The sequence below is a fragment of the Furipterus horrens genome, unplaced genomic scaffold (assembly GCF_987537825.1).
Source record: "Furipterus horrens unplaced genomic scaffold, mFurHor1.1.pri manual_scaffold_5, whole genome shotgun sequence".
In the NCBI taxonomy this organism is placed as follows: domain Eukaryota; kingdom Metazoa; phylum Chordata; class Mammalia; order Chiroptera; family Furipteridae; genus Furipterus; species Furipterus horrens.
The window spans coordinates 74,874,821-74,901,261 of NW_028327175.1; the positions used below are offsets into that span (position 1 = coordinate 74,874,821).

General features: G+C 35.1%; 1 protein-coding gene across 2 annotated transcripts in view; it reads left to right on the forward strand.

Moving 5' to 3' along the window:
* Positions 1 to 26,441, forward strand: part of FER (FER tyrosine kinase) — a 451,604-nt gene that overhangs the window by 168,927 nt on the left and 256,236 nt on the right. For both annotated transcript variants that reach the window (XM_090276547.1, XM_090276548.1), the window contains exon 12: positions 8,555 to 8,677. In XM_090276547.1, coding sequence (XP_090132673.1) covers positions 8,555 to 8,677 — 123 coding nt within the window. The remainder of the gene's footprint in view (positions 1 to 8,554; positions 8,678 to 26,441) is intronic.

Sequence of the window (26,441 nt, forward strand, 5' to 3'; positions counted from 1 at the left end):
ATGATTATGTGATTTTTGTCTTTCATTTTGTTTATGTGATGTATCACGATTTATTGATTTGTGGATATTGGACAATCCTTGCATCCCTGGGATGAACCCCACTTGATTATGGTGTATGATCTTTTTGAAGTATTTCTGAATCCGGTTTGCTAATATTTTGTTGAGAATCTTAACATCTATGTTCCTCAAAAATATTGGCCTGAAATTTTCTTTCTTTGTGTATCTTTACCTGGTTTTGGAATTAGGGAAATACCGGCCTTAAAAAAGGAGTCCTTGAATTTTTTGGAATAGTTTGAGAACGGTAGGCATTATTTCTTTGAGTGATTGGTAAAATTAGCCTGTGAAGCCATCTGTTGCAGGGCTTTTCTGTGCCAGGAGTGTTTTGATTACTGCTTCAATTTCATTAGTTGTAATTGGTGTATTCGTTTTTTCTGTTTCTTCCTGATTCAGTTTTGGGAGAATGTGTGTTTCCAGAAATTTGTGCATTTTTCCCAGGTTGTCCAGTTTCTTGGCATATAACTTTCATAGCATTTTCTTAAAATCCTTTGTATTTTTGTGGTATCTGTTGTTACTTCTCTTTCATTTCCGAGTTTATTTATTTGGATTCTCCCTTTTTCTAGATGAGTCTGGTTAAAGGTTATTTTTCATTTCTTTGTCAAACTCTTTTATAATTTTATGTGACTTTGTTATAGATATAAATAAGCTTTCCTATTACAAGCTTAAACCTGCTGGCAATATTTATAAAATGCTATGAGAATTGTACAGTAAAGATCAAATGTAAAGGATAAACTAACTATATGTAAGTTTCCTTCTTATATTTTAAGCTTGGAAACTTACGAATTTTTATATAAGTTTTACATTAAGTAAGACTGAAATACTTTCTTATTACCACTTCTCATTTCGATGTAACTATGGGAATTTAAATTAGTATTCTTAGAAACAAAAAAGGGTACATTTGCAAATTATAACTTGTCTTTAAGATTGCCATTTTGTTTTAAGTGCCTAGAGTGAACAGCATAATATATTCTAAAAATAAGACATTGTTACAAGTTCACATTTCAATATTTTATTTGTCTTTCTTTTGTCATTGAAATTGTGCAAAGATATCTATTAAGATTAGTGTGCTTATATTTCTGTAACTGCCTCTAGTTTTTCACTTCTTAATTTTACTTTATTTGCTCTCACTAAACAATGTTGAGCTCTTCAACAGTTGAAAATAGGAGTTTGAAGTTGATATAGACTGGGTATGTTTAATTCTTTTTCATATGTGTAAGTGAATCTTTCATGAGCTAAAATTATCCATTTCCTTTCTCATATTCCTGTTGCCTGCAAGCAGGTCAATAAATGGGGGAATACATTACCAGATATTTAATGATTTCCTATTATACTCAAATCAAGGAGTGTATAATATAGTAGTGGATTATAAAATTAGTACAGAAATGAAAAGATAGGTGTCCTAAGAAAGGAAGACATAAAGAAATGTGGGATTTTAGAGAATGTAAAAATATCAAGCAGTCAATGAAAAAAGCGCTGGACTTAGAAGACTTAGGTTCCAGTCCCAGATTTTCACTTTCCAAGCTCTATGCTTTAGGAAATAATAGGGTGAATAGCTTCTATTGTGATTGTGAGAATCAAATTAGTGAATATATACTTTGTAGGTGTGGAATCTATGCAAATATTAGGTATTTTTATTGTTTGATGACTCTACTTGAGAAAAAATACAAATATTACTTTGTAACAGATATTAATATAATTGGGAAAGTTAATTAAAACTTTTCTATGAAATTTATTTGTGAAATTTAAATAGTAATGAAAGTGTTTTAGAATTTATATATGTACTCACTTTATTGTGGTGATTTGGAACCAAACCTACAATATTTTTGAGGTATGCCTGTATTTAGGTTTGAAGTATTCATTGATCACGAATAATGCTATTTTTAGCAATAGTGCTTGTATCAACTAAAGTCTAGGATGGCAATTATTTTGAAGCTTTATTTTTGTGTGCACATCACAGTTATTTCTTATCATGGTGTGAAACTCTGGCATTATAACTGATCAAGATGGACACACTTTCAATTTTTACATTTTTAATACTTTAGCAGAGGATATCTATCTGTTGTTTTAGCTAGTTCAAGCAAGAAGAACTATACCTTTTTATTGGACACTAAGCATATTAATTTCAGAAAGTAAGATATATTAAACATATCTAACAATATCTGAATCTAAGTATATTTCTAGTGTTACTTACTGATCTATTCCATAGTTACTAGCCTGTTTATGGTGCTTGGTATAAAACAATATTTAGAGTTTATTTTGGATCATAAATGTTAATAGATTTTCTTAGAGATTTAAATAGCTTTGTTCTATTTGATAAGTAAATGTATATTTATTAAATCTTTACTTTCATGTATGATAAAACAGAAAATGTATGTGATAAAAGAGAAGTACTCAGAGAAAAAATTGTTATGCTATTTTAGTGAAGTCCCAATTCATATTTCTCTATAATTTGTTCATCTCTAATTTATCTATTTGTTTAGATAAACACTCATTTAGTACCATGTTATGCATTGTAAAGAGATGAAACCAAAAAATGTGTGGCCTGCTTTTCAGTGACCTTAAAACATAGTAGATGATACATTAGTAGAATTCATAAACAAAGAAATATTAAAGATACAGATTTAGGACTGATTGAGCTAAGATAGTTGAAATAACATATGGTGATGAATTTAAAATAACACAATAAATGTTTTTAAATAAAATGAGAAAAATCCTCTACCCATTGATATATCATCTTTTATTTCTTTTTCCATTATTCAGGGAATATTATTTGAGCAAGTACTATGTAAGGCCCAGGACTATGGATCAATAAAAAACATAACACAAAAGTGGAGGCTGTAATTACTATGTGAAATTTGGGACTAGCTCAATGCATTAAATCATTATTCAATAGATATTTATTGGATTTCTATCATATGGTAAATTCCATTTTGATCTGATGGATCTAGTCTTTGAGTGTACGCATTAGGTTTACATATGTTGTTTTGTTGCCACAATCTCTAGGCTCTGTGAACTATCTTTAAATTTATGCCGTGAGACTTTTGGAAAACTAATTGAAAGCAAGTAGAAATCAAAACTTGTTTGGATGACAGTTAATTACAAGTGTGTGGCCTTATTATTGTACACTTAGGATTACTTAACCATTCTTCTCCAGCCATTTAAGGACTCAAAGAAAGACAATAAGTACCTTGAAGTCAAAATGACAGTTATTAAGATACCATTTTCTTTTTCACTGACACACAGACTTACCTTCTTAACAATAAAACAAATCCATTTCAAAACCTTATTAATGTTAATTTCCAGGAAACACTGATTGAATGAGTATTCTTAAGGCCCAGGAATATAATGGTGGAGCTTACAGTCTAGGGGGGAGGCTTACAGTCATTCATAAACACACATTAAATATAATTATAAACTATAGTAAGTGTTGTAAAGATACACAGTGCTATGAAAGCTTTTAACTGGGAAAGTTAAGGTAGTTAAGTTTGCAGCTCCATTTGAATAATGAATAAAAATTAACTAGGAAAAGTCATACCAAATCTTATTAAATATTATTGCACAAGCTCCTCCAAATTTTTCCTGTGTACTGGTTTATTAATTATCATTACTATTCAGTATGCCATTTTTATTTGAGAAAGCTAAAATTTATGTTTTATATTTTTAGGTATTTTACCAAAAAGGGGGAGTTTTTTAGTCTTTTGTTTTTATTCAAGCCTTTGTTTTTATTCAACTTTTTCATCTCAGCCTTTTTTCAGAAATTGTTTTTTGTTCTTTCATTTTTGTTTTCTCTTTCTCTTTTTTTAAAGCCTGCTTATCCTTGATTTTGTTTCAAGAGATCTACTCAGGCAACTTTAACATACATTGAACCTCTTTCTCATTTTTGTGTGCTTTTCTCTGTTCTGTTTGACTTCCTTGATAGTAACACTTTTTTTGAAATATGTATAGCAGCAAAATCTGTTTTTTTGTATTTTTCATCTATATGTGTGATCTATTCTTAAGTTTCAGTGATAACTCAGAAACAATTCTAGCTGTAGTAAATTTTAAAAAACAGAAGTAATACATACTCTTGATAGAAATTCAGAAATATGTATCATGGGATATGTGCTTCACAATAACACCCCCTTATGGGTCTTGTGTATAGTCTTAGAAAAATGAAAAAATATAATTATATATCTGTAATTTTTATTTTATAAAAATTGAGTCATATGATTTTATTTACACTTCTCAGTTTTTAAATGACATATTAGGTGACATTTGAGATATACAGCTGACAGCAAAATGATTTTTATAGACATTTACTCTATACTACTATTTTTTTATAGCTTTTTTTGGAATTCAGATAAGAGGCTATTAGTAACAATCTTATTCAAAGAGAAGTCTCTTATTAAGTTCGAATTCTCTCAATCATGTTATTGTTAAAGCATGTGGGAAAATGTAAAAAATAAATCCATCTATATGTGTACCCAACCTCAGGTCATCTGAGCTATAAGAAATTAATACAGATCTGGACAAGGTCAAATATATTCAGAATTTTGAGTGTATTAAGAAATGGGTCCAGAACAGTTTCAATGACTATACTATTATTGACCTTTTAGTTGCTTCATAAGCACACAGACTTAACATCATTTTTAAATTCATTATTTTTATTTTTAAGAAAATGAGTTTTATGGTTTGCACCATGTTCAGACTCAGAACTTCACTGACTGGTTTAAAAAGTAATTGCTAAGGATTAGTTTCTTATTTCAACCCATGAAGAAAGTACTGCTGCTTGTATAACTCATTGTATTGGTCCATCAAAATAATTATGTCAATGACAGAAAACTGCCTTTAAGTAAAAAACTAGATACTATTTCATTTTTAATTTTAATTTTAATTTAATTTAATTTAATTTTTTTGGTATATTTTATTGATTATGTTGTTACAGTTGTCCCAGTTTCTTTTCCTTTTGCTCCCCTCTGCCCAGTAACCCCCTCTACTGCAGAAGTCCCACCTCTCTTAGTTTATGTCCAAGGGTCATACATGTAAGTTCTTTGGCTTCACCCTATTTTGTACCAAACAATTATGCTCCTTAATCCCTGCACCATTTCCCCATTTCTCCTTCTCCCAGTTGATAACCCTCCAAATGATCCCCATACATATGATTCTATTCCTATTCTGGTTTGCTTACTTGATTTTTTTATTTTTTAGATTCAGTTGTTGATCATTGCGAGTTGGTTTTCATTTTAGTGTTCATAGTTTTGATCTTTTTCTTAAATAAGTCCCTTTAACATTTCATATAATAAAGGCCTGGTGATGATGAACTCCTTTAGCTTTACCTTGTCTGGGAAGCACTTCATCTGCCCTTCCATTCTAAATGATAGCTTTGCTGGATAGAGTAATCTTGGTTGTAGGTCCTTGCTTTTCATCACATTGAATACTTCTTGCTTGTCCCTTTTGCCTGCAAAGTTCCTTGTGAAAAATCAGTTGATAGTCTTAGAGGAACCCCTTTGTAGGTAACTCTCTGCTTTTCTCTTGCGGCCTTTACGATTCTGTCTTATCTTAACCTTTGGCAGTTTAATAATGATGTGTCTTGGTGTGGTCCTCTTTGGGTCCAACTTGTTTGGGACTCTCTATGCTTCCTGGACTTGCATGTTTATTTCCTTCACTAAATTGGGAAGTTTTCCTTCATTATTTGTTCACATAAGCTTTTGATTTATTGTTTTTCCTCTTCTTCTAGCACCGCTATGATGCTAATGGTGGCACGTTTAAAGTTGTCCCAGAGGTTCCTAAGCCTCTCCTCAATTTTTTCAATTCTTGTTTCCTCATTCTGCACTGGTTGACCTTTTTTCTTCCTTATGTCCAAATTATTGATTTAGACCCTGGTTTTCTTCCCTTCACCATTGGTTTGTGTGGATTATCCTTTGTTTCATTTAGCATAGCCTTCACTTCTGCCCTTATGCATTTGCTGTACTTAAGCATATCTGTCAAGTCTGTAAGCATCTTTGACACCAGTGTTTTGAACTCTACATTTGCTAGGTTGACTATCTCCTCATCACTTAGTTCTCCCACTGGAACCTTGATTCGTTCCCTTTTTTGGGTCATACTTCTCTGTCTCCTCATCTTGACAGGCTCCTGTGTTTGGTTGCCTCTGTGTCTTAGGTAGAGCTGTCACTCCTGTTATGTTGTAAGGAGTCGTCGTCGGCAGCCGTCCGTCTTGAGAGACGATGGTGTAGCTTCTTAAGAGTCTATCTGCACCGCCGAGAATGGCTGTGCAGTCCGACTCGGGAGTGACATGGTATCTGTCTCCTCCCGTGTTGAATCGACATCTTGTGATGACGCTGAAGCTACAGAGCCTGGGCAGGGTAATATGGAGGGTCTGCTGTTGCCCATGCAGCAGACCCCCCCTCTCTTCGCAGCTGAAGGGTCCAAGGGAAAGACGGAGTCGATACAGCTTGGGTTCAGGTGCGCCGCAGGAGTTGCCGGTGTTGACTACAACGTCAAACCGCCTTAGGGACTCCGGCTCCGGATTTTCTGTCGGGGTTTACTCCCTTAGCCTTTCCCCTGAAGAGGTATGCCGCAAGGCAGCGGAGGTTTTTTGGAGTCAGAGTTTTCCTTCTCTGATGTACCCTGACTAGAAGATCGAACCAGCGACACTTAGCTCGCAGGCCGACGCTCAATCCACTGTAAGGAGTGGAGCCTTAGGTATTTGTCAGTACCAGTGACCCATTTCACCACATTGTGGTGATGTATGTAGGGAAGGGGTCTGAGAGGGAACAATGCCCCTTGCTCATCACTCACTCCTTTTCCAGGCACTTCTCCCACTTCTGTATGAGACTGGCACCTCTCTAGCTGTTGCCCTGGCCTTCGTTCCCAGAGTGGGTGGGTCTGCGGACATTCTAGGACCATGGGAGCCCTTTAAACAAGCGGACTCTGCTGAGATACTGGCAGTTTCTTCCTGTGCTCCAACCCCCACTGGTTTTCAGAGTCAGAAGCAATGAGGCTTTATTTTCCTTGGTGCTGTAACTGTAGCGTGTGGTCTTGTCTGGTGCTGGAAGCGATACCAGGTGTCCCTCCTTACTTTTTAAGACATGTGACTGCCTTCCACTGGCCGGTCCTCTCCACCCAGCTCCGCCCCTCCTACCTGTTTGGATGAGTATTTCTTCTTTATATCTTTGTCTGTTGGACTTTCATGCAGCTTGATTTTCTGGAACTTCTGGTTGTCTCTAGTTTTAAGATAGTTGTATTTCTTCTTAGTTGTGGAGGAAGGCTCAGCGTGTCTATCTAGGCCTCCATCTTGGCTGAAAGTCCTCTAGATACATTCTTAAGTTAAGAAAAGGAAATTGAAAATTGCCATTATGTTATTTACTCTTTCTCTAGTTATAAGAAGTATATTAGAAGTTTATATAAGACATTATGACACTGGTGTCTGATTTGAAATTTCATTCTGTGTGAACTTTTATCCCATTACTTACCTTTTATTAAACATTGTACTTTAGTGTCTTTAGTTGATATGAGATTGTGAACTTCCTAGTATTCATTTCTAGGTTAAGTTGTCTTGTTGCTTTAACTTTACAGTTATTTTATATGCATTGCTTTTTATTTGGTCACACATGTTTATCCAATCAATATATCCCAGGCACTGTTCTAGACCATGGGGATACTGTGATGAACAAAATAAATGTAACAGTTTATCACCCCATATGCTGTCATTTTAGAGAAGGAGATAGACAATAAGCAGAGTAAGTAAAATAAATATGATGTTAGATAGTGATAACTTCTAAAGAGGAAAATTCAGTAAGAAAAAGGAGGTAAGAACTACAGTTGGGATGAGAAAATAGATATTGAATATTGTGTAGGGAGGTCAGAGTAGACTGCACTGGAAAGGGAACATTTGATGAAAGTGGCATTAAGTAAGGGAGCCATTGTCCATATGGCCATCTGATGAACTCTTTCAAGCAGCAAATATAAGCGTTTTCAGGAAGAAATATTTATACTGCATTTATAAAACAAGAAAGAAATGAGTATGGCCGCAGTGGAATAGGGTAGTGGTAAGAGATAAGGTAAGAGAGATGGTAGAGCACAGATTATATAGAGTTTTATTGACCATGGTAAAGACTTCGGCTTTTAGTCTAAGGGAGGTAAGAATGTTGAGTACAGTAATGGAAGGACATAATATGATCCCCTGGCTGAAGGCAGGCAAAGGGAGAAACAGTATACTTACGTATTTTTAACTTTATTGAGGAATAATCGACGGATAAAATTGTATGTATTTAAAGTATACAATGTAATTATTTGATATACATTGTAGAATGAATACCAAGATCAAGATAATTAACATACTCATTATCTCACATAGTTTACTTTTAACTATTTCTATGTGTATACATCGGTAGTGTTAAGTGTATTCACATTGTTGTGCAGCAATAGTTTTTCTTAAATGGAACTTAATTTATTGATGAATGTGGTCATGCTGAAGCAATGACTTTATATTTATTCTACTTTATTGTTCTTTCTCCAGAATATGTATCGATTTGAAGGCACTGGTTTTTCAAACATTCCTCAACTTATAGATCATCACTATACAACAAAACAGGTCATTACTAAGAAATCAGGTGTAGTTCTGCTGAATCCTATTCCTAAGGTAGGTGCATATATATACACACTTTTTTGTTTTTAAAGAATGCTTCGTGACTTAACATTCTGCACCATAATTAAAGTTCTTAGATTATTTATAGAAGTATGGAAACTAAATGGCTTTGTGATTACTACATATATATATATATATATATATATATATATATATATATATATATGGCTGAAGCAATTTCCTTGGTTTTATTCAGATTGGTTGCCTTTTTATTCAATGTTTTTAAGGTTACAAATGGGCTAGCTTTTTTTACCCCCTAGTTGGTTTTCTTTTCTTTTTTTTTTTTTTGAAAGACCTGAGGCTTTAATTTATCAGGTTCAGTTTATAAAATATTTTAAGAGGTAAATTCAAAGAAAATGTCCAGAAATCGTGAGTAAATCAGAACTTTAATTTTGGGTATTAAGTTTACAATATATTATAAGACATTGGAAATTCTAAAAACTATTTTACTCTTTTCAAAGGCAGCACATTTTAACTTGTCTATGTGGAGCCAGGTAGCTGTGTAAGAGATTGTTCTAGCTCATTTTTACCTCTAAAATCTTTCACAGGACACATTACTTTCATGTGCTTTAGAGATTTGTGAGGAAAGGAATCGGTATGAGTAAGGTTGTGTTTTTAAGGCAAAACCTGTGGGGTCTGGACCAAAGTGGGACATTGGAGCTGGTCAGCTTCTAAGTGCTTCTAGTGTTTCAGGAATTGGGTTGGGGTAGCAAGAGTCCTTTCCTTTGGGTGCTATCTACTATGAAGAATGCTTAGGAAATAGGGAAGTCATAAATCCTGGTAGGCTAATATTTGCTGATTTGATTTTATATATGTAGGGGTAACTTTTAGTATGAACTAACTGTTATTCCCAAGAATGCTAGTGTATAATTCAGATCGAGCTGAGGAAATTTAAAAGATAATTGTTGTACTTTCGCTTGATAGTGTAGAACATAATGTCCATAATTATACTTGGATTTAATTACTCAGTCTTTACTTAGAGGCTGAGCTTAAAAATTCCTCTCAGAAGATTTGACAGTTGCTAATCACTAATTCTGTGGCTAAGGCATTTACCTTCTCACACAATTTTAAGAATTATGAGATTGGCTCATTCTTTGTTAGTATTTTTTCACCCCCCCCTTTTCCATTTTAACTGCAGAAAACCCTATAAAAATTCATCTTTTGTCTGGACCAGCCTGTCACATTTTTTTTCTCTAGTTAAAAAAAAAGTCTTATCAATGTTTTTTCTTCCATCAGTGACTAACAACTGTTGTCTGTAAGAATTTAAAGAGCTCTTTAGCTAAGTTGATGTATTCTCATGGCTTCATTTACTATTTATGCACCAGTGACTTGCAAATTTATATTTCTAGTTCAGATTTATATACTTCCCAAAAGTAATGTTTTCCAACTTTTCACCTAAAACTGAGCCTGTCACCTTTACTTCCAAAATGTGTTCTTCTTTTCTCAGCAATTGGTACCACCAAATTACTCAGCTGATCAAACCATAAACCTAGGGAACAACTTTGACATTTTCTCTTTACCAATGCCTTCCCTGTAGTACTTCAAGTGACAGGAGTTTTTTTTACTTATGTGCATGTGGAAGTATGAATTTCAATCCCTGCATATCTCATTATGAAATAAAACTCAATGCAATGAAGATACTTTTTTACCCATGTTAACTTAACAAGATATACAGCTGGGTTTTCAGAGATACTGATTTCCCATTTCACAAGCCAACCAAATATTTGCATTGTCTACTTGCTTAGCCAGGTCTAATTTGAGAGACCAAAGCCATACAGAGGCACATAAAAATGAAGATTGTGTCTTGAGTGAGAATATATGACTTAAAATAAAGTTGCTTCTCTCACTATATAACATTTTCATGACACAAGTCGAGTTAAATGGAGTAGATTCTCTGGACTGTTTCACAGACAGTTAGTCGTTCTCCCAAACCCCCAACTCTGGCTGTGGAGCTGATTATCTCATCATTTTATAGCACTAGCTGTGAAAATGCCTGTAAACTGAAAGCTATAGAAGATTAAAGGGCTATATATGATTGTTTTATGGGATAGAAATTTAAAGTTTATATAGCTATTAAGTGGACCTAAAGTACTGATACTTGAAATATGCAAATCATTATTTCTGTTGTAAATATTGTTATGCACTTGATTTAAAGAATCATGTTACTCTTTTACAAGAAAATCACAAAGCAGATGTTGTGAAAGTTAGATAATTTTCAATTATGAGCAGAGTACAAACTGATACGGATTTTATTATGGTCATATTATCTATTATGTATCTTCTTTTGTGAAGTCATTTGTATTCTTATGATTGGAATCTATTTCTTGTTTTAATTTGTGTAAGAAGTTAATGTCTTTGACCATACAATGTGCTGTAAAACATTGAATTACCATCTTGCCAGACTTCATTTGTAGCCTATATAAAGAATGCTATTTTGGTCTCAATATAATTTATGTTTATAGCAACTTACTTCTAATACTTACCATTCATTTATTTCCAATAAACATAAATATATCATCATAATACCTAACTGGAGGACACAGTAGCCCAAGTGGTCTGTTTCTTATCTTCAGAGGTACAGGCAACTAGACAGTCTGAAGCTAGAGAAATAATTTAACTTTCTCATGGTAATAAAGCCAGTGGCACCCAAGATACTCTTTCTTACCCTCCATTGACTGATTTCTCCCACAGTTTCCCTTAATCTGTGTAAATATGTGGAAAATGAAAGGCATTGTTATAAACAGGGGTGACTGATCACCCATCATCCTTACCCTTATATTAGCAACATGGAAGATATGTTTACCTGACATTATATTATATATTTTAGTTGCCTGTCCTCCCCCAAGTAAAATGTAAGTTTCGTAAGAGCCAGAATTACTTTGTACAGTTAGTGCAGCTTTACACCAGTACCTAGAACATTGCTGACTCATAGTAACTGTTCAGTAAACTAGTAACTGTTCACAAACTAGATTCATTGAGCAATTGCTAGAAGCCATGTACTTGCTGAGTTTTTTATATGCATCATTTCATTTAACCTTCATATATTCCTATGGGGTATTATTATTGATCCCATACAATATTGTTGTTATTAACACTATACACTATTATGAATGAAAGGCTGAAGCTTAATATGATAAATGACTTACACAAGATAACACAACTGATAAGACTCAGAGCTGAGATTTGAGCTCATGTTCTTAACCTCTGTGTGTCTAGATTGTAGAGCTGACTTTAGAGATTAGAGTAAACTGTTTATTTAAAAAAAGCATGAATGTCGGCTCAAGGGAAAGGAAGTATCTTTGATTCCATAAAATATTAAATTGAAAAAGATTTTAACATATCAAGAACTATACTACAAGTTTCTATAAAAGGAAAACCATTTAACAATAATACTGTGTTAGAGATGGGGAATTTTAGGTAAAATTTAAGACTTGGTAAAATACAGGTTAGAAAGACAACTAGTTCAACTTTAACATTTAAGTCATGCCTTGATTGGTTACTTATCTTGTTAAGTTTAATATTTCTTCAGGTTTAGCTGTTTTTAAAAAGAAATTTCTTTCTGAATGGCAGTTAAAGTTCATGATTAAATTTAGGGGAGATAGGGAGGAAGCCATTAAGTTGAATCTTAGACAAATGACTTGCCTGCCTTCTTAAATCAAGTACCTGGCTTTTTATCAGAATTTGGTATAGGTTGCCAGAATATTAGAGGCAGATATTTTTGAGGGGAGAGTAAATCTTTCTGTGACTGGAACTACTAACTAGTAATAAGGAGTGGGTTTAGTGGCAACAACATTCATATCAAACACATGTAAACAAAGACTAGTTCATACGAGAGGAAAGCTATACTTTTAATTCAGTACTCTATTTATATGTCTTAGTTTAACATCTCTTAAAGACTATTTTACCTTTTACTTAAGGATTGCTTCTCCCGATATAACTATTTAATGATTTTCCTTTTATAGAGGATTTTGATATGATTTTTTGTATGTTTTAAGTACTTAAATTTACATCCGTGCTCCTTAACACCTTAACATTATCTAAATTATCAAAATAATTTAAAATTTTAATAAAAAGAAGGTTGGCAAATATATGTGATTTAGTTTTTATTCCTTTAGCAAATATTAACACTCACTGTATGCTGGGCAGTGTTCTCTATTATGGCAGAGTGCGATGCACACTGTGGAGTGTGCAGGCCAGGGAGATAGTGACCTGAGCTTGATGATGAGGGCAGGGGTTGTGTGCTGCATGTGCAGGGGAGAGCTGCTTTTTTAAAATGTTGTGATCATAGAAGGTCTAATGAATTTTGAGGGGAAACGTGAACCAAACCAAGGAGTGTAATCTCACATGTTAAAGGCTCAGCCTCACAAGACTTCTCCCCCCGCTCCCAACTTCAGACACCAGGCACTTGCCCAGGTTGTCTCCTGTTCTTCTGACCAACTGGTTTATAGGGTGGAGGTTCCAATGATCCCCTCCTTGGGTTTGATTAATTTGCTAGAGTGGCTCACAGAGCTCGGAGAAACATTTTACTTACTAGATGTTTGGTTTATTATAAAAGGAAAAAACACAGGAACAGGCAGGTGGAACAGAGGCATAGGGGCAAAGGACCTGGGAAGGAGTGTGGAGCCTTTCTGTTCTCTCCAGGCACGCCACCTTCCCTGATCTCCATGCCTGCCTTCACCAACCTGGAAGCTCTCCGAAGCCTGCACTTTTGGATTTCTATGTAGTGTCTATGAAATATGCAGTTTAATTTCATAGCCATGATTGATTAAATCATTGGCCATAGGTGATTGGACTCAACCTCCAGCCTCTTTCCCCTCCCCAGAGTTCAGGGGGTGGGATTGAAGACTCCACCTCTGTAATCACAAAGTTGGCTTCCCTGGCAGCCAGCTTTCATCCCTAGGTCGCCTAGGGGCTTTCCAAAAATCATCCCAGTCAGGTAAGGAACGACACCTTTATAGTTCTAAGCACTTAGGGATTTTCAATGGGTCTAAAACCAAATATAATTTCTTACTGTATCGCATTATACACTCATTAATATTTTTGGAGGCATCTAGCTAGCTGTGCTTTTGCAGTTAATCCTCTTATGCTGTCATTTGTGTCAGATTTTAAAAAGTGCTGTGTGTTTAAAATTTGTAAGAGTGGTCTTTTTATCTCTTGAAAATGAGATAATTAAGTATCATGTCTAATTAGATTTTTAGTAAGGGAAACATACATTTTGGAAGGAAGTTTTGATCTAGAATACCTACATTTTAATTGCCTTTTTTAGATCAACTGTTAGGTCAGCTGAGAGTGGAAGAGCATAAAAAATACAAATGTTCTGCTTAGGACACTCATCAAGAATATATAAATCTCCATGTTGACCTCCATTGTGAGCAAAGAGAATTCAATTTTAAATGCCAGTTTTCAGCACTAACAATTACATAATCCGGGAAAAGTCAACCAGCTTCCTAAAGTCATCTTCAGCTTCCAATAACCCCACATAATTCTAAAGATCATGTGAGAAAATCTCTGTGTATACATTTTAGAAACTGTAAAATACCATATACTTTCTTATTTAAAAACTTTTTCATAGGACAAGTAAACCAGAAGAGAAGGCAAATTTGGAAGATTTTAAATTGTGAAGGAAGAAAAGCAGCATTTGTTGAGTATATAATGTATTGATAACACTCTACCTTTATTATTTTATTAAGTCTTTTCAACTACTATGAATTGAGTATCAGTATTACCCCTATTAGTATGTGAGATTATAATTTACCCGAAATCACATTTCTTATAAATTCCAGAGTTGTAATTTAAAACTTACTCTATTCTATTGACCTTTTTACTACAATCCCAGCCAGCATAAATTATAATATATAGTCTCAGTAATGTCAGTAGCTCAACAATAAGGTTTTTCCTAAACTCCAGTATTCTAGCCCTAGGATGTAACAGTGAACTTGACAGTTATGGTTCTATCCCTTATAAAACTTAAGAAACTTGCTCTAGCAGGAACTATATAGCGTGTTTTGCTGAGGGAAATACACAGAATTTTGAATATTTAGCCTTCATTTAGTAGAGCCTGGGGAGTCAAAGTAAACTTGGATTTTAGGCTTGATCCATTTAATGAAGTAAAAGAACCTTGTCATATATGTATAATTTATAGACTGCCTTTCAGTTTTTTTTATCTCAAATTTTACCAGCAGATATTGTGAAGAACAGCAGTTGTTAACCTAAAAGCAAAAGGCAAAAAATAAGAGGCAACAAGAGTTTTTTTGAGAGCCAAAGAATAGCTATTTGGGCAGCACTAACTCAGGCAGAAACCCAAATAGTGTTCCAATTAGGAGGTGACGGAAAGGGGTTTTTATGAGAAAGGTAAAGGGAATAATAACATGAATTGAAGGAAGGAGTATCTATAGGTGTTAATAAGGAAGGAATTTCTAAAAGTGCAAATAAGCTGTGCTATGCTTTACCTATAAATGGTGATGGTAATTCTGAAGGATGTCTTTAATTTTTAGTTTATTAATCAGAATGTTTGCTTTCCTGATAGTTTGGTAAACAGTTGTTTAGAACACAATATTTGGCCCAGTCCAAAGGTTATTTTGCCCAGTTTAAATATTCTAAGGATTTGAGGATTAGGATGTGCAAGGCAGCTCCTCTGCAATGGTAGCTCTGACTCCATTTTGGAGTGGTTCCATCTGCATTAGTTTTTCAGTTAATGTTAGACTCAAAAATTAATAGACCTTGGAGACCACTAATGTACCTTAACTTAGCCCTTAAGTGTATTTCATCTATAAGCCTACCTGAAGCTTTCTTAAATATCATGACATTTTTAGTCTGAAGAGCCAGGTTTTTTGGTAATGTGTTCCATATATTTCTTACCTACCCTATAAATATATGAGGGATAATGGGAATAGGAAGGTAAGACCAAAGAGGTTAAAAGAATAAGTCACTGCAATGTTTTTAATGCAGGTTGAAGGACAGGATATGGCATTTATATCAGACACATTGCCTGAAGTATGTCATTTTATCATTCTGTCATATTTATAAAACTGTCTGTGCATGGACTCAGGAAGCATGTTGAAATGTACAACATAATGTATAAGAGGATTTCTGAAGTCCTCTATGAGAGGTTTGAAAATGGTTGCATAAGTCAGCATTTTTCCCTTGTTCCAATTGGAAACCATAGTAAAGACAACAACAACAAAAATTTAAATATCCTTAAACTATATTTTTCATAAAACTAGGAGCTACATATAATTTAAAGACTTCAAAGTACAGGTTGAGATAGCAAAAAGCACCTTAGATTGAGGGGCAGAAGTTGTGGAGCACAAACTTAAGAGAAGATATGATCAAAGAACCCATCTGCAGTAGATCTTACCAAGCTTCAGCAAATATATCTGTTGAAAGTGAGGATGTCGCCCTGAAGTTCAAGGTTCCATGCCTTGCTTATGTCAATAGATGTGAGGAATGACTGAGGGAATAAAAATTTACACATAAGTGATAACAGCCAGTGCTGCTCTTGAGGAAAACTCAGTACCTTAAATACTAATACTATCAATAAAACAAAAAGAATGAAATAAATGAGTTAAGTGTTCAAACTCAAAAAGTTAGGAAAAAAACAAATCCACAGTTAAATAAAAGGAAAACAGAAGAAAGGAATTATAAAGATAAACGCATTAAGAAATGGATTAGAAAGAGAGAAAATGAGAGACTTGGGTTCAGGACTTGAGCGGGTGCAGCATACACAGCTAACAGGAGTCATAGAATCCTCTCCCCTTCTGCAGGCTTGGCTGGTGCCACCACTGAGATTAGACTGTCTTGACATGTTTTCCCAAGGCTTGGTGGCCCAGCCCTGCTGAGATTGCTCCTGCAGTGAGGACAGCTGGCTGCACACCACCTGAACCAGTAGTGCTCTCCTACTGGGGGACCTAGAGTTAGAGACTGAGTGGTGTGGCTCTGGAGAAGTAGGCACGTTCTCCCAATTGAGTTCCTGACCATGCTTCCCCCAAGTAGGGGACCTACTAGCCCCGTCCTCCGGACCCAATCTCCCTATTCAACTGAGCTTATGCAATGTAGAAGGGGCAGTGGGGTGTAGCCAGCTTGGGCCTACTCTGCAGTCTTTCTTCTATATGTTCTGGAGGAAGTTAAGGCAACCTCAGTGGGTGACAGAGGAGCTGACAAGTGAACACTGACCTCAGAGAGTCTTGAACCTTTTATTGATCTGCTGCCAGCTCACAGCTGCAGGAAGCCAACCCCTGTGTACAGCTTGGACCCTCCCCACCACAACAAAACCCAGTAGACACAACCAGAATCAGTGAATAGCCACAGAAGTCCAGATAGGTAGCCCAAGGCAAGTTACACACAGCATCTGACACTGACCTGCCCCAGAACGTCATCCAAGTGCATCCAGAACCAATACAACCAGTGGTGGGCTTCAAATTTCACCAGAGCTTGACCCAGCTAGCCACACAAATGGTACAGCCAGAAGCGAACTCTGGTTGGCAACAGATGTCCTGGGAACAACTCTGCCATGGGTGGCAGCCCTGGAACAGTGACTCATACACAGTGATGGAGATCTATCCTTATAGTCAGCCAGCCTGAGGGTTAACTTCACTCAGGAATGGGACAACAGCATTTAAGACTCAACTATAACAGGAGGGGGCACATAATACACACACACACACACACACACACACACACACAATATTTCTGGAGCATCTAGTTCAGGTGATACAGAACATTGCGCCACTGAGACCCACAAGGCAGCTACATCAAAAAGCCCTCATAACAAGCAGATCTACCTAATACACAGAGTCAAACACAAAAAAGGCAGAGAAAATGGGGAGACCAGGAAACACGCTCCAAATGAAAGAACAAAGGAAATCCCCAGAAAAAGAATTAAATGGAATGGAAGAAATCAAGATAGAAGATGCAGAGTTTAAAATAATGTTTATAAGGATGCTCAAGGACTTCTGGGGAAGAATGGATGATCTCAGTGAGAATTTAAACAAAGAGATATTAACCAGTAAAAACAATATAGAAACCATAAAAAGGAACCAGTCAGAAATGAAGAATATAATATCTGAAATGAAAAATACACTAGAAGGAATCAACAACAGGTCAGAAGAAGAAGCAGAGGATCGAATCAGGGATTTAGCGGACAAGACAGAAGTAAGCACCCAAGCAGAGCAACAAAATGGAAAAAGAATTTTGAAAAATGAGGAAAGTCCAAGGGATCTTTGGCACATCAGACACAACAACATGAACATAATAGGGGTGCCAGAAGAAGAAGAGAGTGAGCAAGAGATTGAAAACATGTTTGAAGAATAATGGATGAAAACTTCCCTAATATGATGAAGAAAAAAATCACACAAGTTCAAGAAGCACAGACAGTCCCTATCAAGATGAACCCACAAAGGCCTATACCAAGACACATCATAATTAAAATGACAAGGGTAAAAGACAAAGAATCTTAAAAACAACAAGAGAAAGTCAGTTATCTACAAGGGAGTTTCCTTAAAGCTTTCAGCTGCTTTCTCAACAGAAACACTTCAAGCTTCGAGAGTTTGCATGAAATATTCAAACTGATGAAAAGTAAGGACCTTCAATTAAGACTACATTATCTAGCAAGGATAACATTTACAACTGAAGGCAAAATAAAGAGTTTCCCAGAAAACAAAAGGCTATATAAATTCATTATCACCAAACCAGCATTGCAGGAAATGTTAAAAGGCCTTCTAAGGAGGAGAAAGAAGAAATTAGAGAAAGGAACATAGGTTTTAAGAATAAAATGGCAATAAATAAATACCTATTACTAATAACTTTAAATGTAAATAGATTAAAGGTTCCAATCAAAAGACATAGTGTAGCTGAATGAATAAGAAAACATGGCCCATATTTTTGTTGTCTACAAATTTGAAATGAAGGGATGGAAAAAAAAATTCCATACAAGTAGAAACAAACAAAGCTGGGGTAGTAATTCTTACATCAGACAAAATATGCTTCAAAACAGGGGCCATAATAAAGGACAAAGAAGAACGTTACATAATACTAAAGGGATAGATCCAGCAAGAAGATATAATCCTTGTAAGCATGTTATATGCACCCACCATAGGAGCACCTATGTTTCTAGGTACATTCCTAGAAACATAATATATTCCAAAACTGAATCAAGAAGAATCAGAGAATCTGGACAGATTGCAGCTAGTGAAATTGAAGCAGCATTAAAAAATCTCCCAACAAATATAAGTCCTGGATAGGATGGCTTCACAAGCAAATTTTATTAAACACTCAGAGAAAACTAACACCTATCATTGTCAAACTATTTCAGAAAGTCCAAGAAGAGGGAAGACTTTCAATCTCATTTTATGAGGCCAGCATTATCCTAATTCCAAAACCAGATAGAGACACTACAGAGAAAGACATATAGGCCAACACCTATGATGAATATAGATGCTAAAATCTTCAACAAAATATTAGCAAACCTGACCCAGCAATATATAAAAAACATCATACAGCATGATCAAGTGGGATTTATTCTGGGCATATGGGTTGGTACAGTATTCACAAGTCAGTAAACATGTTACATCACATAAACAAAATGAAGGATGAAAATCGTGATCATATCAATAGATGCAGAAAAAGCATTTGATAAAATTCAGCACACATTTATTATAAAAGCTTTCATCAAAGTGGTGTAGGGGCATCATACCTCAACATAATAAAGGCTGTATATGACAAACCCATAGCCAATATCATAATCAATGGGAAAAACTAAAAGCATTTCCCTTAAGAACAGGAATAATATTGGGATGTCCAATTATACTACTTATATTCAACATAGTACTGGATATTCTACTCACAGCAGTTGAAAGAAGAAGAAGAAATAAAAGACATTTGAATTGGAAAGAAGGAAGTAAAATTGTCAGTATTCACTGATGGCATGATACTATAAATAAGAAACCCTAAAGACTTTACAAAAAACCCTGCTGGAACTGATAAATGAATTTGGTAAAATAGTAGGATAACATGTAAGCACATACAGCAGTTTGTGGTGATAGCCAAAGGGAAGGAAGGTGGGGAGAGGATGAAGTGGGCAAAGGGGAGAGAGATAGGGACGGAATGAAGCTGTACTTTGGTCAATGGGTGCACGATGCAGCATGGAGATGATTTTTTGTTGAGTTGTATACTTGAAACCTGTATAGTTTTGTTAACCAATGTCACCACAATAAATGCAATAAAAACTTAAGAAAACATAAAAGGTAAAATATATATGTAATAACTGCTTTTATAAACATCAATACATAATCGGACTTCCAGCCAATATGGAGGCCAAGATAGACACGCTGCATCTCCCTGCACAACTAAGAAGGAATACAACTATCTCAAAACTAGAAACAACCAGAAGTCCCAGAAAACTGAGCAGCATGGAAGTCCAACAAACAAAGATATAAAGGAGAAATACTCATCCAGACAGGTAGGAGGGGCAGAGTCGGGGCGGAGAGGAAGCAGTGTTATGGTGGCAGCGGCAGGCTTGCGGAAAGCACAGTCACACATTTTAAAAAGTAGAGAGAGACACCTGGGAGCGCTCCCAGCACCAGAGCAGACCACGAAGCTCACACTTCCAGCGCAGCGAAAATAAAGCATCATTGCTTCTGACTGCAAATCAGTGGGGGTTGGGGCTAAGGAATAAACTGCCAGTCTTTCAGTAGAGCCTGCTTGTTTAAAGGACCCCCAATGTCCTAGAATGTGTGCAGACCCATCCACTCTGGGAATGACAGCCAGGGCAACAGCTAGAGCAGTGCCAGTCTAATATAGGAAGCAGGAGAAGTGCCTGGAAAAGGGGCAAGTGCTGAGCAAGCAGCATTGTTCCCTCTCAGATCTCTCCCCCACATACAGCGCCACAACGTGCTGAGACAGGTCACCCTGTACTGATGAATATCTAAGGCTCTGCCCCTTACAATGTAATAGGTGTGACAGCTCTACCTAAGACACAGAGGCAAACAAACACAGGAGCCTGTCAAGATGAGGAGACAGAGAAATAAGACCCAAAAGAGGGAACGGATAAAGGTTCCAGTGGGTCAACTAAGAAATGAGGAGATAGCCAACCTAAGAGACGAGGGGATTGCCAACCTAATAGACGCAGGGTTCAAAACACTGGTGATAAAGATGCTCACAGGCTTGACAGATATGCTTAAGTATGACAAACGCATAAGGGAAGAAGTGAAGGTTATGCTAAATGAAATGAAGGAAAATCCACACAAAACCATTGGTGAAGGGAAGGATACTGGGGTTCAAATCAATGATCTGGAACATAAGGAAGACTAAAACAGTCAACCAGTACAGAATGAGGAAACTAGAACTGAAAAAAATGAGGAGAGACTTAGGAACTTCTGGGACAACTTTAAATGTGCCAGCATCCTAATCATAGGGATGCCAGAAGGAGAAGAGGAAGAGCAACAAATCAAAAGCTTATGTGAATAAATAAGGAAGACTTCAAAATTTGGCAAAGGAAATAGACATACAAGTCCAGGAACACAGAGAGTCCCCAACAAGCTAGTCCCAAAGAGGACCACCCCAAGACACATCATAATTAAAATGCCAAAGGTTAAAGATAAAGAGAGAATCTTAAAAGCAGCAAGAGAGAAGCAGAGAGTTACCTACAAAGAGGTTCCTCTGAGACTAACAATTGATTTCTCAAAAGAAACTTCGCAGGCAAAAGGGACAAGCAAGAAGTATTCAATGTGATGAAAAGCAAGGACCAACAACCAAGATTACTCTATCCAGCAAAGCTATCATTTAGAATGGAAGGGCAGATAAAGTGCTTCCCAGACAAGGTAAAGCTAAAGGAGTTTATTATCACCAAGTCATTATTACATGAAATGTTAAAAGGACGTATTTAAGAAAAAGAAGGTAAAAATTATGAACATTAAAATGACAACAGACTCACAACAATCAATGACTTAATCTAAAAATTAAAGACAAAATCCAAGTAAGCATACCGGAATAGGAACAGAATCATAGGTATGGGGATCATTTGGAGGGTTATCAGCTGGGAGGGAGGAGGGGGAGAAGTGGGGAAATGTTGCAGGGATTAAGAAGCATAATTAGTTGGTACAAAATAGACAGGGAGTGTTAAGAATAATATAGGAAAGGGTGAAGCCAAAGAACTTATATTCACAACCCATGGACATGAACTAAGAGGGGGTGGGATTGCTGGAGGAGAGGGGGTTACTGGGCAGAGGGGAGCAAAGGGAAAAGAAATTGGGACAACTGTAACAAAGTCAATAAAATATACTTAAAAAGATTAATATATAATCAATACACCTACTATTATAACTATTAGACAAGAAAAACTTGTATAACAAAAGGCCAAATCTCTTTAATATACAAAGAAACTTTAGAAGTTAATGAAGACAACCACATAGAAAAATTGACAATAAACATGAATGGATAGTTCATAAGCTAAATATACAAATGACTTTTAAAGATATGACAGGTGCTTCCCTCAATGAGTAGAATAAGGAAAATTAAAACTATAATGAGATATTATTTTTTATTTATTATATTGACATAAAGTCACAGCTTAATAATTTAATTCCTTGGCATAGATGTGCAGAAAAAGGCCCTTAGATAATTTTGTGATGGAAGTACAAGTTGCTTCTTCAGAAGGCAATTTGACAGGATCTATAAAAATAAAAAAATATGTGTACCTCTGACTTAATAATTCTTCTACAATTTATTCTTTAGCTATATCTGTGTATATATGAAAGGATGTCAGTGCAGAGTGATGGGGCTCATGGCAGGCCTCCCCAAAATATACCACTTTGCCAAATTGATTGTTTTGAATTAAAGTTATTTAAGAAATAGCCCTTGCGAAAAGGGACACTGACTGTTTTTGTCCCTAAAAGCAGAAAATAAATCTCCCATGTGAAAGGTTTTTGTCCTGCTCCCTGCACCAGGAGGTAGAGCAATCTCCTTATTTCAGGAAATAGGGAATTCAGGGCTTAAAGGCTATGTAAACAAAGTTTGCTTAGATTCTTCAATAACTGAGCACCCAAGCTTAAGTTTCTTTGTCATGTCAATTCCTCACCAATGTGTGATTTCTTCAACTAGAAAATGTAAAAGCTGCCTGCTTTGGTCATATCAGGAGGTTCGATATCTATGAGAGGTCTATATATATGACGGGGGATCCCTCAAAACCTGAAATTATCTCTGGAGGGCAGGCCCCTTGTAGTTCAGGCTTCCCCCACTAGGTTAGTGTTCTAGGAACCCATCTGTATCAGTGTACCAGCTGGCGTTGTTGTGAGAGGTTGCATTTGGCTTCAGTGAATTTTTTTTTGAAGACTCTTTCAACATATTTGTCCATTTCATGATGGGTGATTTAGAAGCACACCTGCCCACAGAGTATGTGTTATAAGAATTCAGGAGATGAATACATGGCTTGGAAATGTGTGAAAAAGAATGATGGATTTCAAATACAGTAGTTCCTGAGGATAGGTTGAAGGAATAGGAAAATTATTTGGGCTTAGAGTAAGGAAATAATTTAAAACATGGGGATGCCAAGACTTGTTTTAAGGAACAGAAGATCATCTTCACAGAAGTAAATGATTTAGAAAGATGAGTAGTCTGAAAAGTGTAGGTTAAAGCCGTATTTTTGAGATCCTTTTAATACCAGGATTAGGATTTATTTATGGACAATGCCATTCCACTGCAGGTTTATAAGCAAAGGGTAAATATGAACTGAGCACGTCTAAAGTATAGTGGGTGATACTACATACCTTACTAAAATATTGAAGCCTAATTAGCCTTTTAATTGCTTAAAGAAATTTATTTATCGGCACATTTAGAAAACAAATCAATTTTCATTTTACTGTGTTTCACAAAGAACTTGTGTAGCCATAACTAAATTATGCTCAAGAGAAGAAATGCTAAAGTAGAAATAGAAACAAATTACTAATGTCAGGGAAAAATAAGTCAAGGTGGAAATTTAATATCAGCAAATAAAATAGAAAATCTAGTCTCTTAAAGACCTGTAATAGTTTCTGTATTGAGCTTGAAATTTAGGTGTAAGACATTATAGAAAAAGTTAATTTTTTGATGAGAGAAGAGGAAAGATATTAATTTGTTTAAAGCGAAGTTTTACTACCAGTAAGTTTTAAGGGAAATTTCTCTCAGGATTTCTCATATAACAATGTCCTTAATAACATTTCTGCAAAAGTTTAGGCATGTCATTTGTTGTATTTGAATAATATTCAAGGGAATAATATTAAAATTGAACTTAATAGAGAATATTCTATATCAGCATTTTTCTTTTTAATTTTTGCTGCATAGATATTAAATCCAGATTTATGATAAAAATATTAATAAAATCAGCATTAAATACATTAGAAAGCTTATCTAAGTACCAAAATACCGAAAGATATACCCATGGCATTTTTTGTAAAGTATTTACAAATATTTTATCTTAGTTATAAACATGAACAATTTAACATTTAGCAAAGTTGTTAGAAGATCCACATACTGAATAAAGTAATACCTTAGACTTGGAATTCTGTATTGTTGAAGTTATTGTTTTCATTCACACTTTTACCTTGTGGAAAAAAAAGTCTACAATATGTTGCCAGTATTATATTTTATTTTATATCATAAACTGTCAGTTCTAAATAATTTAATGGAGGGTCACCATCTCTTTTAATGTTTTAGTTATCCAATTGTGAAGTTAAGACACTGATAACATATTTGATGTTCTAAAATCTCCAAGTACGATGGACTAAATAGTGAAATCTGAAAGCAAGAAGTCTTTACCAAGAAAAAGAGAAAGGCATTCTGACACAGAATATTCTTAATGTTGGTACTTCTATAATTCAAGGGGAGAGATTTGGTAAGGTGGGGCAGAGGAGAGGTGATGAGCTGTAAGTGAGGTGAGTTAATGAGAAGTGTGACTGAGAGAAAAGGTACCTGTTCTTCCTTCCTGCTGAGTTAGTCTCTTTAGTCACAGAACCCCTCTTTCCTATATTCTCCTTCCTCTGCTTCACAGCCTGCAACCCACAAACTCTTCTGAGGTAGAAAACCTCTGACGATGATGTGTAATTTCTACTTTCATTATTACTCGAAATTATTTAATACAGATCTTAATAAAATATTTTATAAAAGTGTCCTCTTTCTCTGGGTTCACATTGAACTCTGTAGTAATATAGCACTTACTCATCAGTCTGCTGTTATTGTTAGTTTTCTATGTCTGACATTCTCACTGCATAATATAGTCCTTGAGAATAATAATGATATTTTTCTCATTTTTACATATCTCACAATGTCTAATCCGTAATTTAGTGAATATTTGATGTTTCTGAGAAGATCTGGACATTTAATAAATCCTTTATATATTTGGAAAAAAAATAACCAAGACTTTAATATTTTTTAGAACAATGCGGAAATCTTAGCTTTTAATGTTCCCAAAGTTGAGCATGGTTTAGATTTATGAATGAGATCTCTTTGGAAATAAGATATATTTTGTTTCAGTTCCAAGTGTACAATAATTTATTTTTCATATTTTGATTTTTTTATTGTTTTATATTAAAGTTAGTGTTTCATGTGGTTATCATGCTCCTACAAACTTCATGAATATTTTTAAGTACAGATTGAAAATATTTTTGATACACTTTTTTTCAGTTTATCTGTATTTTATACTACTGGGTACTATAATTGGTTTCATAAAATTCATTTGACACCTTGATGAGATTGTTCTCTGATATTAACTCTAAAGTGTTGAAGCCATCTTATGTGATATTTAATATTCCTTATTTATTTGCAAATTTCTTCCCATTTCAAGAGCGAAATGAAACAAGAACAGAACAGGCATTGCTTGCTTGTTTTCACTTTTTAAAAGAACTACATTTATCTTTCTCGAACATATTAACTAAATTAGTGGTCACCTTCTGCTACATTGTCCTTGAAGGGAACAATTTAATTATGCCACAAAGATTTGTCCCACATCCTACTTTACTTTACATAGACTAAATTTGCATGCTAAGAATTTTAGTGACATTGAAATTACAGGATTTAAATGAGAAAGACCAAGGACATTAAAAAGATATCTTCCAGTGGTTTTTTTAAAAATGGCAAGCTTCATTCACATATAAGCCTTGCAGAAAATGAAACTTTCTTTCTTGTTATTTATATAAAAAATAATATATATTAAAACTAGACCAAAGATGAAGTCATATAACAGAAATACCCATACAGAGAAATTATAATCTTGTGGATATCCTTGAACCTTGATTGGTGACTATTTAATGAGAAATAAAATCAAGGTCAGCAATGATCTATTGTCATAGCTTGTTGTATGTCTCTTAATAATAAAGGGCCCTCATGTTTCAGTCATGGCTCTCACTGGTATGTGGTCTCACCACTCAAGATATTTCCTAATGGTGGACTCAAGAGGTATGATTTTACCAGTACTTTCTAGTAACACTATGTTCTCTTGTACATAAATCTTTTGTTTTTGTCCCTGGAATCACTTTATTTGGAGACCATTTTTAAATGTCCATAATACTGAACTGTGAGTAAATAGAAATTTTTTTAGTCTTTTCTAGAAGTTACTTTTAAAAGACTCCTTCACTCCTATTGCAATTTTGAATGTATGTTTCTAGAAGATAACCAGGGTTCATGTGAAATATAGAGGTCAGAATTTTCTAGGAGTTCTTAAGTTTTAAGCATGTCTCTGTCTCTTCAGTTGACATTCAATAAATACCTATTGAGTGCCTATTATATAATAGAA